This window comes from Myotis myotis, unplaced genomic scaffold (assembly GCF_014108235.1).
Source record: "Myotis myotis isolate mMyoMyo1 unplaced genomic scaffold, mMyoMyo1.p scaffold_m19_p_15, whole genome shotgun sequence".
In the NCBI taxonomy this organism is placed as follows: Eukaryota; Metazoa; Chordata; class Mammalia; order Chiroptera; family Vespertilionidae; genus Myotis; species Myotis myotis.
In genome coordinates this window covers 1670959-1689142 of record NW_023416319.1, presented here as the reverse complement: position 1 = coordinate 1689142, position 18184 = coordinate 1670959, and the positions used below count along the sequence as shown (strand labels likewise).

General features: G+C 56.7%; 2 protein-coding genes across 6 annotated transcripts in view; one reads left to right on the top strand and one right to left on the bottom strand.

The window, feature by feature from the left end:
- Positions 1-18184, bottom strand: part of DOCK1 (dedicator of cytokinesis 1) — a 287578-nt gene that overhangs the window by 138428 nt on the left and 130966 nt on the right. The window lies entirely within an intron of this gene.
- Positions 1-18184, top strand: part of INSYN2A (inhibitory synaptic factor 2A) — a 36408-nt gene that overhangs the window by 12819 nt on the left and 5405 nt on the right. The window contains exons 2-3 of the mRNA XM_036335670.1: positions 2229-3393; positions 13159-13230. Of these exons, the coding sequence (XP_036191563.1) occupies positions 2234-3393; positions 13159-13230 (1232 nt within the window). The 5' untranslated portion in view covers positions 2229-2233. The remainder of the gene's footprint in view (positions 1-2228; positions 3394-13158; positions 13231-18184) is intronic.

Sequence of the window (18184 nt, the reverse complement as noted above, 5' to 3'; positions counted from 1 at the left end):
AAACCGCGGTTCTAAACCTGTGGGTCGCAACCCCTTTGGCGGTCGAACGACCCTTTCACAGGGGTCGCCTAAGACCATCCTGCATATCAGATATTTACATGACGATTCATCACAGTAGCAACATGACAGTTAGTAAGTAGCAACGAAGATAATTTTATGGTTGGGTCACAGCATGAGGAGCTGTATTTAAAGGGCCAGAAGGTTGAGAACCACTGCTCTAAAAGAGACGTATTGTTGCCCTGGCTGGTTTGGCTCAGTGGAGAGAGTGTCGGCCTGCAGACTGAAGGGTCCCGGGTTTGATTCCCGGTCAGGGCACATGCCTGGGTTGCGGGCTCCATCCCCAGTGGGGGGCGTGCAGGAGGCGCTGATCCATGATTCTCTCTCAGCACTGATGTTTCTATCTCTCTCTCCCTCTCCCTTCCTTGCTCAGAAATCAATAATTTTAAAAATAAGTAAGTAAATAAATAAAAGATACATCGTGTCTGTCCTTAGCAGCACTCCGGAGAAGTCCAGGCCCCCCCAGGGCAGCCCCAAAGGTCTGTCATCAGGCGGGCGGGGCGGCCGGAGCCTGATCTAGTCCACTCTCCGGGCTCACGGCCCTGAGCCGCTGACCATGCCTCTCGGGGCGCCAGGCTCTGATGCCAGGGCCCTGCACACCTAGATCCTCCCCGCGGCCTCTCCCGGGAACACACGGGGAGGTGGGAGCAAATGCTCAGTCCACAAACAATACACTAACTCTCTTCTCAACCCTCAAACAAGTCCTTCCACACGCAACTGACAGCTGCGGATCTGCCGACCAGCACCAGCGAAGGCGTTTACCCCCCTGGTGTCCCCGAGAGGAGTCCGGGGCCACCTGCATCTTTTTAGCGGCATTTAATAATTCAGCCCAAGATGAATCTGCATGATGAACAAGCATAAAGCCGCGTGATTTTATTTTCTCTCAGGATTTAAAGACCGAAACCACCACCATTGTTTTCATTTCCAGGGGTTGTCATCAAAACACAAAACTTGATTCTAGAATGAATCATTTTTTTTAAGTATTTTCAAATACCACTCTGGATGGAATGTGGGGGCGGGGGGGGGGCAGCTAACGGGGCCTTTGCAGACGCAGGGAAGACGCGCTGTTTCGGGGCTGGTGCTAACCCCCCGGGACCAGCCGCACCGCGATTTGTCCTTCATGGTCCCCCATGAAGTGGCGGCCCACTCTCCCCCGGCGTCCCGAAAGGCTCACGTAAATAGACTTATTTCAGTTCCTCAACGTGGGGCTCTCCGCGTTTATCTGATCAGGAGCCAGACAGTCCAATAAAAGGCCTTTAAGAGAAAACAGCAATCCCCTTGCATTCCAGTAATAGATTAATCACGTCACCCTCAAAAAATAGTAAAAACCCAAACCAGATAAATCGCATTCGGAGGACCATCTGCCTGGGAAGCGGAGCTGTGCGGGTGGGAACGGTAATTTGCAAGGCAGGAGCGGCGCGGCCCCGGTCTCGTGATGAACACAGTGAAACGGGTTTGTCGAATGGGGAGCACGCATTTCGATCAAAGGGAAAGCGAGCATCTCCCACGTGGACGAGGAGGCAGGCGTTAGGGTCAGGCCACTTCAAGCTGTGCCTGCTGGCGATGCAGGGCCCCTCACGGGCCACCTCACCTGTTTAAAAATAACCAGGAAGCCCAGCTGGCATGGCTCAGTGGCTGAGCATCGACCTATGAACCAAGGGGTCAGGGTTCGATTCCCAGTCAGGGCACATGCCCAGGTTGCCGGTTAGGTCCCCAGTAGGAGGTATGCAGGAGGCAACCGATCAATGATTCTCTCTCATCATTGATATCTCCCTCCCTTACTCTCTGAAATCAAAAAAATCTATTTAAAATAAATTAAGCTCTAGCTGGTTTGGCTCAGTGGCTGGAGCGTCGGCCTGCAGACTGATGGGTCACGGGTTCGTACCTCAGTTGCAGGCTTGAGCCCCAGCCCTGGTTGGGGCGCATTCAGGAGGCAACCAATTGATGTATTTCGCTCACATGGATTCTCCTCTCTCTGTCTCTTCCCCTTCCCTTCCACTCTCTCTAAAAATCAATGGGAAAATATCTCCAGGTGAGGATTAACAACAAAAAATAAAATCAAAAGAATTAGGAATCCCCAGGAGGCGGGCACGGTCCTGCCGCGGTCTGTGCCGCCCTGTGTGCGGTGCCGTCTGTCGCACTGACGCCTCTGTTGATGTCTCCGCCTGCAGGAACCATGGTCAGCAAGGACGCGGGCCAGTGCGCACTCACGACCTCAGAAAGCGACGTGGAGCCCGCCGCCGGCCTGGCCCTGGAGATGAAATACGCCCTGGACCCCAACCGGCAGATCAAGAAGCGCAACAAGGCCCTGCAGGTGCGGTTCAAGGACATCTGCGAGGCGCAGATCGAGCAGCGGGACCCGCAGCTGGCCGCGGGGCCGGCGGCCGAGAGGCGCGAGGCCAGGGCCGCGTCCTACCGGGCGGCCTACCGCAAGTACATGACGGTGCCCGCCCGCCGGTCCATCCCCAACGTCACCCGGAGCACCGGCGTGCAGACCTCGCCGGACCTGAGGAAGTGCTACCAGACGTTCCCTCTGGACCGCAAAAAGGGGACCCTCAAAGGCCTCCCGGCCGCAGACGCCTTTAAAAGTCAGAACAACGGGTTTGCCATCGACGCCAAGGAGAGGAGCGAGGCGGGGCCCGGGGCGGAGGCCGTGCCGTGGGCGGCGGGCCGGGTGCAGAAGACGGCCGCCCTGGTGTTCCGCTCCCACCAACACATGGACGTCCTGGTCCAGCCCACGGGGCTCAGCTGTGCAGAGCTGTGCAGGGACCCCGGCGGGCACAGCTGCCCGGGCAGAGCTCTCCAGAACGCCCCCCGGCCTCCCTCCCAGGAGCCCGCCCACCAGCGGTACCGGACAGCCAAACCGGACCGGGCCGCCCCGGACACGGAGGAGCCGGCTCCCTCGGCCCAGGGCCGGGTGTTTAAAACGGAGGTGGCCGCCGTCTATGCACCTGCCCCCGGTGCCACGGCCCCCGAGCCTGCCTTGTCGAACTCGGCCGCCACGAGCCAGTGGTCCCTCTGCCCCGTGGAGGATGAGGGGCGGGGCAGGGCCGCGCATCTCAACGGGCTCCAGGCACCCACGACGCAGTGCCTGTCCCCCGAATGTAGTGACCGCGCCCCGCAGCCTCCGGCTCCCGCGGGGCGGGAGCACCAGCCTTGCCCGGCAGGGGCGGCCGGGGGTGAAGAATGCCAACAAACCGTGCCTCCCACGGAAGTGGTGGACCTCAAGGCACAGCTGCAGGTGATGGAGACCCTGATCAGCTCCAGCCAGGAAACCATCAAAGTGCTCCTGGGGGTCATTCAGGAGCTGGAGAAGGGCGAGGCCCACCGCGAAGGGTACGTATGCTTACGCGCCTCTTACCGCCCTGCCGACGCCTCACCCCGCGCCCCTCTGTCGCCCCGGCCCGCACGGGGAGCAGGCTGCAGTCGGAGCACAGAGCAAGCCCGGCGGGTACAGGCGGGTTCGACGCCGGACGCCACTGCATGCCCTCCTCCTAGACCGCGGCGGGGAAGCTCTCCGCTAGCTGCCCGCCTGCACTCACACCGCCCTTACTCTCTGGAGGTGCGGACGGCTCTGCTCCTTTATGTCCGAGGGCTAAGGGTTGATGGTGATGAGGGAGGACAGCTGTGCTGGTCCCGACATGGGCACTGCCTGCCCTTCGGATAGGAGAGGAAGGAAAGCTTTCAGGTGGCCTTTTGAAAAGCAAGTGCTGCCCCACTTATATGAGTAACGGGAATAGCGCTGGTATTCAGGCCTGGACAGGTTTTATGCGTTTCCTTCCCTTCCTGCCACCCGGAGAAGCAGTCCCCGTCCGCAGACAAGCCCTGTCCGTGTGCGACGGGAGAGAGCTGCCTCCCGCACGCGCTGCCCCCCACGCCCAGGTGTACAGGGAACAACACCATTAACAGCCAAACGGCCTGGTATTGGTAACAGGTGCTGAACTTTGTGGTTTGTTTTTATTGATTTCAGAGAGGGAGGGAGAGAGAAACATCAATGAGGAGAGAGAATCATGGATCGGCTGCCTCCTGTACACCCCACACTGGGGATCGAGCCTGCAACCCGGGCCTGTGCCCTGACCAGGAATTGAACTATGACCCCACTGAGCCATGGCAGCAGGGCTAGATGCTGAGCTTTGGTTCCCATGTTGTGAACTTGAAATTGGGCAAATTTGAAAACAAGTGAACGAAAGCTAGGATGCTAGTGTTGAGCCTGGCCGGGCAGGCTGTGGGGGGGGTGGAGGGGGTGCCGGGTAGGCTGGGGGGGGGGGGGGTCTGAGCAGGCTGTGGGCAAGGTGCCAGGTGCAGGTTCTGCCGTGGGCTTCTGGCCTCTCTGTCTTCATGTGGGGCGTCTACAGAGGAGCTAGTCCTCATTCCCGCCTCCTGTTACACAGCGGGGTTTGCAGTCACTGGACGAGAGCAAACGCACTTCCAGCCAGAGGCCGGCTCCCAGGAGACCCCGAGTGACCGGCGTTAAAGGTTTCCAACAGGCCTCCCACCTCCATGTCCGCCCCATCTCAGTCCTTTAGACTTGAGCATGGACACACCCCAGGCCTAACACCAGGGGGGTCCCCGGGGCGTGTTGGTCTGTAGACCACAGGCCCACACTGTCCCTAAGACCCTTCGTTTCCTCCTCCTCTCCGAGCCCTCTGGACTCGGATAACGAAAAAGCAGGTGGCTGCAAACTTCAAGGCCACCTGGCAGGTGACCTTCGTGCCCAGTGCCCAGGTCATTCATTTGGTCCAAACTCAGGTTCCCACCCCCTTTTCCAAGTCGGGATGTGGGAGAGGACCAGCCTCGGGGAGCTCCTTGTGGTCCCTCTCCAGGCGTCGGGCAGGGAGACAGGGGCTGATGCTTCCTTAGTGGCTGGCGTTGGGGCGGGGGGGGGGGGGTGAGGGGGGCGGGAGTAGCGTCTGCTGATTTCCTTGGTGTATTTCCACCAGCACGCAAAGCCCTGCACATTAGACATTCCAGTCCTCTGAGCATGGGCCGCGGGGGGCACGCTCCAGGACCCCCACTTCAGAGGGAGGAACCCCAGGAATGTCCATCTGAGCCGGGAAATTGGTGCTTTCGCTGCATCCCAGGGTAGAAAACAGGAAAGTCCCTCTACTTTATGTAGATGATCATACATTATGTAACGCCATGCAGGCTTTCACGGCCAAGTTCAAATATCAATGGCGTTTTCCTTGGGAAACACGCTGTAGTTTATAATAAGAGTAGAGGAGGCTCAGAAGCGGGGTAAAATCAATTTCTCTTCCCCCCCTTTCACCCCCTCCCTCCCCTCCCCGCCCCCCTTTCCCCAAGCCTGGAGGGCCTGCTTGGTACAGAATCTCACCTCCTTAAGAGCAGCCAGGGAGGCAGGCAGCTGGTGGGCCCCTCGGAGCCGGGACTTTGAATCTAGTGAGAAATCCTGCCCCCAGCCACTCGGCACAGCAGCTGCAGCAGGCCCGGGGCCGCGGTCTCTGCTCTCCGGCACATGCTGGCGCGGGACACAGTGCCTTTGATCTGGGCAGGTGGCCGTGGGCCAGTGCCTGCTGCTCAGAGCCTCAGAGCGCAGCGAGCCGTTCTTCACTCGGGGCTGGTGTCTGCAGCCTCAGGAGCAGGCTGTGCAGACCACATGGCTGGGCTGGGGGACCGCTCGCTGCAGCAGTGCCTGCTCTGAGCGGGGGCACCTCACGCGCGGCCGCTTGGAGGAGCTTCCAAGTTATTTTGCATGAGAGGCCGTGGCAGGAATCTCATGACTGGCGTAGAGCTCCGAACGGCTCAGCCGGGAGGTGTCCATCTCGGGCCAGTGCCTACCCCATCACAGAGGGATGGTGGGGCGCTCCTGGCAGGGACAGGCCGCCAAGGCACCGAGGGAAGGGCCTTGCCTCACCTGGCGCTCCAGGAGCACGCATTCCGTACGTGGGCAGAGGTGGACAGTATGCAAAAACCTGCCTTTTAGCCCCTTGTAAAGTGTCTGGGCAATTCACGAAAATCACTCCCTTCAGGCACAGCGCGAGGAAGGGGCCCTTGCTACAGCTGTCCATTAGTAAACGCACCGCGATCCGATCCCACAGTTCTGTTCCTTGTTCTCCTCTCCATCCCTCGCCCATTCCTCATCCTTCCACCACCGTCCATGCCAGGGATGGCCTCTGTCTTTTTCTTCTTTTTCTGCTGCAACGGATGACTTTTGTATATCTGTGATAACATATTCCATTTCTGAAGTCCAAGTGTGTGTTGTCATTTCTGATGCCTTTGAAATGGAAGCCCGCATCCTATTCTTTCTAGCATTTTCTTCCTTTAATGCACAGGGCCACGGGGAGTCTTCTCCGTAGCTTGTGTTTGTATAACTTTGTAAACACTATTTTTTAAGTTCCTGAAAAATAATAGCCTTCCCACTTTTAATGTGAAAAATGAAGCCAATATCTTGCTAAGACTATAAACCACGTTCCACATTCTTGCTTTGGGCTCCATGTAGGATCACACACGCTTGGAAATGTAATTTAAATAATCTCGCCCCGCAGAATGCCAATGCCGATTCCAAACGCCTCCCCAGCCTCTGAGGTCGGCAGGTAAACAGAGCGGACGCCCATCTGCCGGCGAACGAGCGACGCCAGGCATGACACGAGCGATTATGGAATTTATGCATTTGTGTCCTAGAATTCAGATTTTTTTTAAAAGGGATGAAATGCAGGTTCTAGTTTTCAATGCTATTTAAAATCCCATGCAATTTCCACTGAGCTCTGCAAAAACGGTTTATCATTCCCAGCGGATCTGGGGGAGACTCCCTGGGAAATGTGCTTCTGGGCCGAGCACCTACAAAGCTCCCCTCTCCTCACCCCCCCAACATGCCAGCCATTCTGCACCGTCTTATTTCATCCTCACAAAATGCGAAATGTAGGAAGGATACGCCAAGTGCCGTTCCCCAAAGTCGAAAGGCGGGTGAGAAATGGGGAGGAGAGAATTCCCATCCACACCCCCAGGCCCAGGTCCCCTGCTTCCCTTCTCGGTAACGGGCGTCCTGGTGTGTGTAGAGAATTCAAAAGCGGGCCCTTCTGTGGTCACTGCAGGTCTGGGCTCCTCCTCCTGCTGGAAGGGGTGACGAGGCCTCCGCACCCCAGACCTGGTGCCCTCCAGGCAAACATGTTCTGGAGAAACCCGATGCCCAGGTCTGGAGACCCAGACACCCCCTCCGGACGGGATTCCAGAAATAACGCCTGTTCCTAAGGAGTCCTCGTCAGCGAGGGGAATGCCCTGGGGGAAGGATTTCAGGAAAAGCAAGGACATTGACCTTGAAGCACAGGGACCTGAGGGCTCAGGACAAGGCCTGCCTGTGAGCAGCCTGCCTGGGTCACCACCCTGGGCCCCGCCGTACTGTCTGCCATGTGGGTGCTCATCCAGGGCCACCTGCTCTGTTGGCTCTGACTTCAAGTGCATGTCCACGGTCATGTGAGTAAGAGGAAGGACTGTTTCCCACACAACACGAAAATAAGCACCCGTGATCTGAAAGGTCATAGTTCAAAGTATATTCAAATTTGGATCATCATTTCCTAGGCAAAGATGCTCTGACGACAGGCATATTTTGACTAAATATGGAATAAAAGTTTTTCTATTGCTATTTCATTGGTTACAGCAATAGGTTATCTCCCCAGATTAAAGTGTCACCATTGGTGCCTGGCTGATGTGGCTCAGTGGTTGAGCGTCAACCTATGAACCAGGAGGTCAGGGTTCAATTCTCAGTCAGGGCACATGCCCCGGTTTCAGGTTCAATCCCCGGTGTGGGGGGTGCAGGAGGCAGCCCATCCATGATTCTGTCTCATCACTGATGTTTCTACATCTCCGTCTCCCTTCCTCTGTGAAATCAATAAAAATTATATATATATGTGTGTGTGTGTTTAAAAAGTGTCGCCATTGAACACAATTTTGTAAACAATGACACCAACGTCGAAAGAGTTTCTTCTTCGGCTACAAGAGCTCGGAGACAATTGTTGAAAAAACAAACGCAAAGTCAGGCTTTTGGGACAAAGTTAAGTCCTGGTTGAAATGTGTTAACTAAGCTGCTCAAAAGAAAGCCTCAAAAGCAAGGATCAATCAGCAGCCTCTGCGATGCTTCCCATGGGGACCGGTGGCGAAGGCACAGTGACGCTTTCACATGAAAAGCTCTGCGAGCGGGTCCGCAGGTGACAGTGCGGAGCTGACGGAAAACCCGGCCCCGGGAGGAGCGCCTGCGTCTGTGTGGGACGCTCCCCGTCCTCTTTCCTTCCTCGCTGGGCAGCCAGTGCCACCAAAACTCATTCCCATTCACTGTCAATACATGAGAGTTTAAACCCTCTCTCTCCTCCAGGAAAAAAACAAGCTCATCACCGCAGCCTTGGCTCAGCCCCACGAAGTCGTTCTCCTTATGAGCAGCCACTCCTGGGGCCCCTGGGACGGGGGACTTGGCGTGACTGTCATCCTTTTGCAACTTGGAGTCACCTCGGTTTCGGAGCGGACGAAGGAAGCGGAAGCTTTGCCCGCTGTGATACAACCAGCCGTCCAGGCGCAAAGTGATACCGGCTGTCGCCCCGGGTCTTACCTATTGATTTTGTATCAGGAAACATGACTGCGCTAAGCACAGAGTCCTGCCCTAATAACAGGCTCATCTCCTTCCGAATCTGCATGCCCTGCTGACAGTGGTCATGTCTACGCCCTGGTAATGACACAGTCTGTCTTCTCGTCACGCCACTCAGGCCTGTGGAGAGCCGAGCGGAGCGGGCAGGGAGCGGCAGAGCTCAGGAGACCGGTGCTGGGGTGAGACGCTGGTGTGAGATGCTGGGAGCATCATTTGTAAGTAATTTGTTTGGACCTCGGCACACTTTCCAATAAGCCGAAGTTATAGGTGGTGTTGGGGCTCCCAGGCCAGCCCCCCAATTTTTTTCGGCTGCATTGCGACTCGGAGAGCGCTGTAAAATCTAAGTCATGTTCCTAGAGGGACACCCTCCAACACAGGTTCCATGAATAGGTCTCCCTTATGGGGCCACCTAAGGGACAACTACTTTATGCACCTTCAGAACCGGGAGGAGTCCCGGGTGACAGGGAAATGACGTGCTGACGTGTTTCAATCTCAGCGAGAGCTTTGCCTCTGACCAGAGAGCCCGGCGGGATCGGGACCAGTGGTTGATGGACCGGCTTTATCGCCTGACCTCCCACCTGCAGGCAGACAGAGGAAGAGAAGCCAGGCCCCGCAGGAAACGATCGTGATGGCTGGTTACATTTCTCTACAAGCAAACACCTCAGCCATTACTATACAGCGAGGCGAAGGCTGGCACGGCTCTGCCCTATTCACGGTTCTGCACAAAATACACGTTTTATGGGGAGAACAAAGGTCAGACCAGGCTCCTCGGCCTCCCACCCCAAGTGGTTTAGGACGAGGCCCGAGGGCAGGTGTTCCTGTCGGGGAAGGTTACTGAGGGAGGTCAAAGGGCACCGGGAGGACAGGGGGCTGCTCCCGAGGGTGCGCCCTGAGAACCCTAAGAAAGCTTCACAACGTCGTCAACCCCCTCAGGCACCCCTAAGGCAGGGGAAGCGGGGGGGGGGGGGACATAAAGAGGGACGGTCGCTGTTCCTTTGTTCCTCAAAACACAACCTCAGTTAAAACAAACAAATTGCTTTGTCTGCGTGGGGACCCCTGGCCACTAAGGGACACAGAGCTGCTCAGCCTAACACAGTGGGTCCGCCGCTCCAGTCGGCTCCCGGGACACGGGGGACGGTCATACTCTCACCAGGGGGCGCCAGTACTGCCCTCCATTGACCAATGGATGACATTGAGTTTGTTAGGAAAATCGACGTCAGACTGTTTTAACAAGGTGAGCTCGGATGTTCCCCAAATCCCGTCATGAATGGTGCATGGGACAGATGAGCAGTTGCATGCACGGATGTACGGGGAGGGCCTAACGCACTCGCTACTGCGGAGCTGGTGCTGAAGAGACCACACTTCCAGGGCACAAGCTGGCAAATTCCTAGTGAGAACCCAGACTCAGGAACCAGCCCAAACTACAGCTGGGGAGGTGGGGGGGGAGAGGGAGTTGCTCCACCCCTGGGAGGGGTCTCGGAAAACAGCTCTGTCTACGTTTTGACCTTTAATTCCTCCCAACAACAGGAGTGGTGCCACTTTACGCCTGTAATTAATGCTGTGTTGAGCCCATTACGTGAGAAAGCCCTTGAAGAGGCTGAAATAAATGATGGCTCAGTTATCAGGACAGGGCAGCTGGCACGCGACCCGGGCGAGGCTGCGGAAGGAACAGCCGGTCTCTGGCACCAGCGAGGACGCGGAGAGAACAAGCACATCAGGGTGAAGGGCATAAATTAAACAGGCGCACGGCCCCCTCCCTGCGCAGAGCCGCTCCCGCCAGCAGCCCCCGCCTCGCGCTGCGGCCTAAGGCTCACCTTCGCGTGAATTCGGAGCGGCGGTGCCCGTGATCTTGGTACCCAGTGTTCTGAAGCCCACAGTTACAGGAGCGCGCCTCGATTTTACCCGTGTCCCAGGTGCCGTTTGCTGGAGACTCTGCACTTGCAGAGAATCACCCTGTTGTTTACAAGAGCAGAACCTCAGCACTCAGCAGGGCCCAGACGCCAAGCCCCGGGGGGGTGCGCATGGAGAGGAGAGGGCGTCTCTGAGTCCAACATCACAGGCCCCAGGGAGGCGAGAAGAGGATTTTCAGTGGGGAGCGCGACGTTTTATTAGAATGGGGAAGCCCAGGCTAGAGCTCCGCAGCCCAGGCTGTCTCCCAAACACGTACTTTCATTGAAGAGGAGCCAGAGCTCCTGAAGAAGTCCGCCTCCCTCCCCAGCAGGAGTGGAAGTGACCTTCAAACTTGACTGAACCTGCATAGTAAAGTCAGCTTGTGCAGTGCCTCCTGCCTCAGCAGATGGGGATAACCCCACCTCTATGCGTGTGTCCCTCTCTTAACTCCAGAGCTCACGCCCAGCCCCTCCACCTTCCAGTGAAGGCCCCCAGGACCAGTGAGTGTCCCAAGGGCATCACGCGAGGAGAGGTTCAGGGTCCCAGATGGGTCCTTGGGTGGGAATGGTGCCCTGGAGGGATGGCGAGTGGGGTGGGGGTGGTGAGGGTGGGAGGACAAAAGTGAAGGGATCAAAAAAGTCCTGTTAGGGTGAACTGGGACTCTCGGCACTGTCCTTGGTGCTGAAGGTTGTTTTGTTCAAGTTACAGGCATCTCAAAGACCAGGAAGTCATGACAAAAGGCAAATTACAGTCACTGCGCAGTAAGGGGTGGGCGCTACAAAGATGGACGCATTAAACACCCACATTTCCCCTGAGCACGCTTCTCACTGGGGTCCAAAGGGGTTCCTATTGGGAACCAACGAGGACCGGAGCTTTTCACAATTTATACTTTTCATTTGCTTTCTGCACGCAGCTGGAATGTTTCTCATTAGATCTGTCTCTTACCGAACGTCAGTCTGAGAGCACAGAGACCGTCTTACTTGGTCACATTAATATTAAGCGAACACCAGGGCGTGCCGGGCATGGAGCCGGGCCCCGGATGATGAACCTGTGCGGTAACGAGATTCTCAAGTCAGAAGGGAAGAGATCTTGGCCAAGGGAGCCATTCACTTGCAAGACTGAACATCATGATTTTTGATGGCGACTTTCTACCCCTGCAGCTTTCACACCAATAACCCAAGCTCGCTCTCCTCGCTTCCCGCCACGGACAGCGCCGGCCCTGCGGGCCCTGGGGACGCACCTGTTAGCGCCTCTGGATGGCAAAGGTGATTAGAAAGATCATCATTCCAAGTCCTGGCTTTATGGCTTGCTTCCAAGTGAGACGCTAAAACCAGGGGAAACCCCGTTGTGTAGCAACAACTCCCCCGTTTGGTCTCTATCCGGAGAACAGTTCCACTCAGATGCTACAACACAATGATTAACGTGACCATAAAATTACCAGCGAAGCCAGCCCTACAGCTTGGAAGCTCCAAGGACAATTAGGTGGATCATCGAAGCACCGAGCCAATGGACTGCAGAGGGTACGTCCTCGGGGGAGGGCACCTCCTGCTGAATAAAGTGTAGCAGGCCCACCATGCCGGAGGCAGCCTGGGACGGAACCACAGGACAGGAGGCGACACTTGAAACTTTACTCACAAGTTAATGTCTCACTGACCTCCATGTCCACAAACTACTATGGACTTCAAACATATGAATCCTCTTCACAACAGAAAGATCCAAACGAACCCTGAGGCCCATGCCGGAAGATCATGATAACGGGGTCCTGGAAATACCATCAGGCCTGGTGGGAATGTGAAGGGGGGGGCTTGTTCGGAAGGGGGGAGGCGTGTAGGGACAGGGGGCTGGTGAAGGAAAAGGGAAGGTGTCAAGCACAGCTCGTCCCTCTTCCTGTCTTGCCAAAGTCCGGGGCAGAGAGAAAGGCCCCGGGCGGGTCCCGAAGGTGCCCCCAAAGGGAAGTGACGGTGGATGAAGGTCAAAAATGCTGCCACAGACCACCACTGCTTCTGGCTCAACCAGAAGGGGTCACAGACAAGGACGGCCACGCGTGGGCAGAATGTGGTCCCTCGTCCCGAACTCACGGAGACACCAGGGCGTCGAGGGGGAAATCCTTGGCCAAGTGTTTGCGTAACACGAAATGTAACAAGGGAAACAGACGTCGGTTCCAAGTCGGACTCTGGGTGCGTGCAGAGGCTTGCACAGCACGGGGGTAACACGTGGATGGCCGTGTGGACGGAAAGCTATGTGAACTGTTTCACTGCCAAGTGGCCCCACAAATGGAAACTTGCCCCACGAGGTTGGGGGGCAGAAACGGCTCTCTGGGCAGCATCCGGGGAGCTGGTTTTCTCTCAGGGTTTCCTGCTAACACCATACATACAAAGCCGCACAGAAACATCCCGATCTCCCTCCGCTCATAACAAAACCAGATTATTTGCTTCATCGGCAGCTTGTGTTCACATTCCGAACGTAATTTAAACACCGTCTTAGCTGGGGCTGCCGCGCGGGCTGCAGCAACAGAGACAGGAGCAAGATGGGACACGCGTGAATCACCCATCGCTGTGGAGTGTGGGCACTGGGATGGCGACACAGCCCCACCTTTCACCTCTCCTGTTCTTATCTTGCAGGCTCTCCTACCGGACTGGGCAGGACACAGCTAACTGTGACACGTGCAGGAACAGTGCGTGCATCATCTACAGGTACGTTCACGTCTCCTCGCCCCCTTGTATATGAGTGAGGATGATGCCTGCCCACAGATGCAGGGGTCCCCGTGCTGGGAGGGTGACAGCGGTCAGGAAGGAAAGGGCATTACCCGACCCTAATTCAGCACTTCTACCCCCGCAACCTGAGCTGTGTGGTCACGGGATCAGGGAGAGCTTGAACTCATGTATCTCATATCTCGCACGTGTGTCTTAGCGGTTTCACAAATTGGTAGGAGTTTGATGGCTGCTCCCTTGGGATCGGTAGTCAGGAGCCCTGCACTGCATGCTGCGGGGAAGCTATGGGGTGTGAGCCCTTTAGCAGGCACAGGCTGAAGGCTCTGGGTGTGCCAGGAACCCACGGGTGACCCACGCTGCTCAGGGTTCAGTGTGTCTCCTGGGAGCTCACAGGCGTGTGTCCGGGGTGTAACCCCTCCGTCTGGAGCCCCCCAGCTGGTCACCGAGTCTTTGCCTTTGAAGTTCGCTTCGGTTCCTCACAGTGGCAAGAAGAGCTGAAACTTCCAGCAGGCAAAGCCAGGGCAGGTTTGGGCAATAATGTAGGGTTTCGAGACATGGCCACAGCCCTCAGAGGTTCCTGTCATTTTGGTTTTTCTTTCTGGAAATGTAGTTTTCAAAAAACAAGACATGTAAGACGTGTGACTTAGTTCATGTTTAAAAATGAAGCCGGAAGAACAATTTCAGTTGACTTGCGAAGTTACCAAGAACACTTCTAACTGTGCAGTCACCTGCCTGAAACCTAAAGGAATTCCTAGCTGCCCCCAAAGCTACCTTCTAGACAGATCTCCAAAGTAACCCTGTTCTCACCCAAAGGGAGAGACGGGGACAGGGAGTGAGTGGCTTAGACATGGCGGGAGCTCGACTCCCAGGGCCTTGGACCCAGGCGCGTCTCCAGTGGGAACAGCACTGCCCAGAAGGGCCCACCAGGTCCTTTAGAAGCAGCGCCGCTCCCTGGGGCCTCAGTGGCAGCACACACAGGGAGACGTGAGCCCCAGTGTCACACGAGCCCACTCCTTCTGGCAGAAGCTGTCCCAGAGGGAGGCTCTGCCCCCCAGGGGCCCCAGCCCAGGCTGGAGGGAGACATGTTCAGGTGTCACACGGGGCAGGTGCTCTGGGCATGGGGAGGTGGAGGAGGGGATGCTGCCTGCATCTGAGAAAGCTCAGGACTCGGCCACTCAGCCCTCAGACCAGAACCTGGGCGGAGCTGAGGCTGAGAGCCGCCTTGGGAACCATCCCCGGGTTAAGGTCTAGGGAGAGCCCAGCATGGAGGGCTCCTGGCAGCCCGCGCCCAACACGCCACCCCCTCTGCCGCTTTGGTTCTCGCTGTTCACAAAGGGGCTGGGAAACCCAGCACCTGGGCGGGCAGGTTTCCTGTGTCAAGACCTACAAAACAGCCCGGCCAGCGTGGCTCATTGGTTGAGCATCGACCTAGGAACCAGGAGGTCACAGTTCGATTCCTGGTCAGGGCACATGCCGGGGTTGTGGGCTCCATCCTCCGTGTGGGGTGTGCAGGAGGCAGCTGATCCACGATTCTCTCCCATCACTGATGTTTCTATCTCTCTCTGCCTCTCCCTTCCTCTCCCAAATCAATAATTTTAAAAAATAATGAAAAAAGAACTACAAAATGCAAACGATCGCCCCCGAGACAACAGGGGTCACAGAAGTGTGGTCGGTAGGACCTTTTTCACTGTGTCCACACTGTGGAAGGGAACTGAGTCCAGAGTGAAGGGTTGTCCCTGACATAATCACCTTCACATCAGGCCATCAGGAAGTCAGGGAGGAACGGGGTGCTCACACATGTCCTCGGGGTTCACCTCTTGCTACTCTGGGAGCTAACGCTGAGACACAGAGCAGACCTGAGCCACGGTTTCCCCGAGAAGGCTCGGAGCGCATGGCGAGCCCACACCCATTTACCATTCCGTGCGAGATGGAGAAAGAATTTATTAGGACTCTGCAGTGTAGCCGGAGACATCTGAATCCATTCGGCTCTAAATCCAGGAGGAACATACATGAAACGTGATATGAAAGGCGACTTCACAGCCTGCGGAGAGCAGGGATTTCTCTTTCTCGGGATTTACCCTGGAGTGGTTACTATTCAGAACCGGCTCAGCTGGCCGGCCTCCTGGGCGACTCCCTCCCACCAGCCACCGGCCCGCGTTCTGGAGAACCTCGAGTGCCCAGCACACGGGAACAGGCCAGAATTTGCGAGGGCCCCAGGCGGGGGAACTGAGCCACTGGGTCCCTCGGCGGGAAAAGGACGTCTGTGCACAGGGACCTTTGTATCGCGGATGTGCCCTCCGGTCTGTGCAGTTGGTGACGCGCAGCTTCAGGAGCTGCAGGGAGCTGAGCGGGAGGACCCGCGGTCAGCCCAGGAGCCGCGCTTCCCGGGAGCGAGGGGGGTGGGGGGCAGAGAGTGCCTGCAGGGTCAGGACTCCCCTTCAGGACAGTGTTTCGGCGTCTCCCCGTCAGTGATGATAACACAGCATCGTCCCCCAGCCCCGCCTTCTGCTGTGGACAGACGAGGCCGTAAAATAATGCCACAAACAAGCGGCTGGAATTCAGGGCTGACATGCCTATGAGAAAGGCTTCTGCGAGCCTCAATTCAAGACCGAATGGAAGCAAGAAGGAAAAGATCAAAATCACGCAGATTCCGGTTCATTAAATAGGATCTTCACCAGAATGTGAGATCTCCCTGTGAAGAGTGAGAACTCCTACCCTAGTGACAGGAGCCCACGCAGGCCTCGTCTTCTCCTCAGGGCCCCGCACAGCTGGCCCTAGGGGCGCGCGAGCGGCTGGGTCCCTGGGTGGGAGGGCAGGACGCCCGTCTCCCTGTCACTGTGTTCCCAACCCCAGAGAGAAGGAGCTTCCAGAATGCCTGATGTCTGCCGCAGTTTCCTCATCTGCCATGGCCCGTGGGGGGTCAAACAGGCAGGGCTTCAAACCACCACACTGACAGAGGCCCGACCCCTCCCTCTGATGCACATGCACTCCTCCAGCCAGCATCTGGCCCGGGACGCCCAGCAGGTGACAGGCGCTGGGAGACAGGGAGGAACTTGTCATCTGGCTGCAGCCAACCCAAGCACCCCTGCCATCGACTCTGACAAAAGGGAACCTTGTGGGTGGAAGGGGGGGCCACAGACACAGAGGCCTGGTCCTCAGAGCAGCATCCGGGCTCCAGAGAGTCCCAGCTGAGACAGACCGGGATGCGGCTTCGGGCAGGCGTGGGAAGAGCAGGCTCTTCGGCAGGGCGGTCTAGCAAAGCGCCAGGCGTGGTCAGAGAGGCCGCCGTCCACCTATGCCGCTCTCTGCCGATGACGGCTGGGACACAGGCTGATGTTTGGGGCTTTATTTTGTTCTATAACTGCAATGCTCATTTCCTTGCCACAGCCCACCAGGAACAGCATCGGCCGGATAGTTGGGGCATTCATATTCTTGAATACCCACCCCTGGTATTTTAAATCTGTCAGGGATCCTATGAACTCTGATTCTGTGCCTCCCACGTGAAAGAGCAGTGAGGGAAGGACTGAAAGCGATGGGGAGTCATTTCCATGTTTAAAGCGATAAAGGACGGTCGTTACCTATTGTTAACATTGGCTGCTACTGGAACAGGACCCACATACATGTGCTATAGACATGCACATCTGGTACGTCACACATGTCCCCGGAGACACACACGGCACGTCACACGCAGGCGTACTTGGATGCACGCGTTCGTTTTGGTGAATTCGTTATCCATGGAAAACAGCAGAGCAGGAGGAAGAGGGTCAGGGATCAGTCCGTCTGTTTATTTCCATTCCGTAGACAGAGCCAGCACTCCGAGCCTGGCACTGCACTCAGTACCCCACAGGCGTAACTGAATGAGCCCGCTCCATCCCTCCGAGCTCGCTGAGACGGCACGCTACAGTGAACCGTGCGAGGGCTGTGCGGGGAGGAGTTCGGACAGGACGGAAGGGGGTGCAGACTCCCAGGGAAGAAGGGTGACAGGCGGCCAGCTGTGAGGGAGCGGGAGTTTGTGGGAGTCTCAGGGTTTATGAAGGCGCCTCTGGTAACCTGCCCTGTTAGGCAGGGGAGGGGCGTAGGGCCAGGCTGGCCTGGCTGCCCCACTGCAGGCACTCCCCGCCCCCCACTCCCCTCCAGGACTCACTGCTCGGGCTGCAGCCTCTTGTAATGGAGAAGTGCCAATAGGAATCAACTCGATAGATCAAGTCCAGTCCTTCCGTTAACAAGGGCTCAGATTAGATTTCTCTGTGATTACATGGCTCCGCGGTGTGATAAATTGGTTAATAACGGGATTCCCAGTGTAGTTACTTAATGGGAATTCGATAATTACAGGCACCCAGAGCCGTCGTGCTGGCCAGGGAGCCTAATAATCGCACCCGCGCAGGGCTCCTGCCGTGGTTAGGATGTGGGGGACACACTTTCAACGCTCACCAAGCGCCCCGGGAAATCACTTCTTGCCCCTGACATGCCATATCGGACACGGCATCTCGCAGGCTCAGTAGGGAGGGTCTGTGTTTCTTGTTAAATATCCGTGAAGAACCCCCCTTAGGCATTGCCCTGATCGCTGCCGGCTCCTTTTCTCACTGCAGAATTGATGGGCAGCTGATAAGAAGGAGAAAGTGAGGTTTGAATTTCATGTGACAGTTTAGAAAACTTTTTCACCGACTTTTATTTTTGGGGAGATGGAGGGGTGAGGGATCCTTACCTAAATCAGGGAGACAGTCGGGGCAGTAATGACTATATCCCTTGAAGTGAAGGAAACTAAGCCCTAAGGAGGATAAGGCGCTTAGGGGAGCCCCCTGAACCCCCCAATGTCGACAGGACAGATACCATGTTTCTACAGCCCCTGATAAAGGACCCGAGGGCTGTCCTCTCGAATGCAGCGCATTCTGAGATTCGCACCTCTCACTACTGTCCTTCGAGCATATGCCCACTG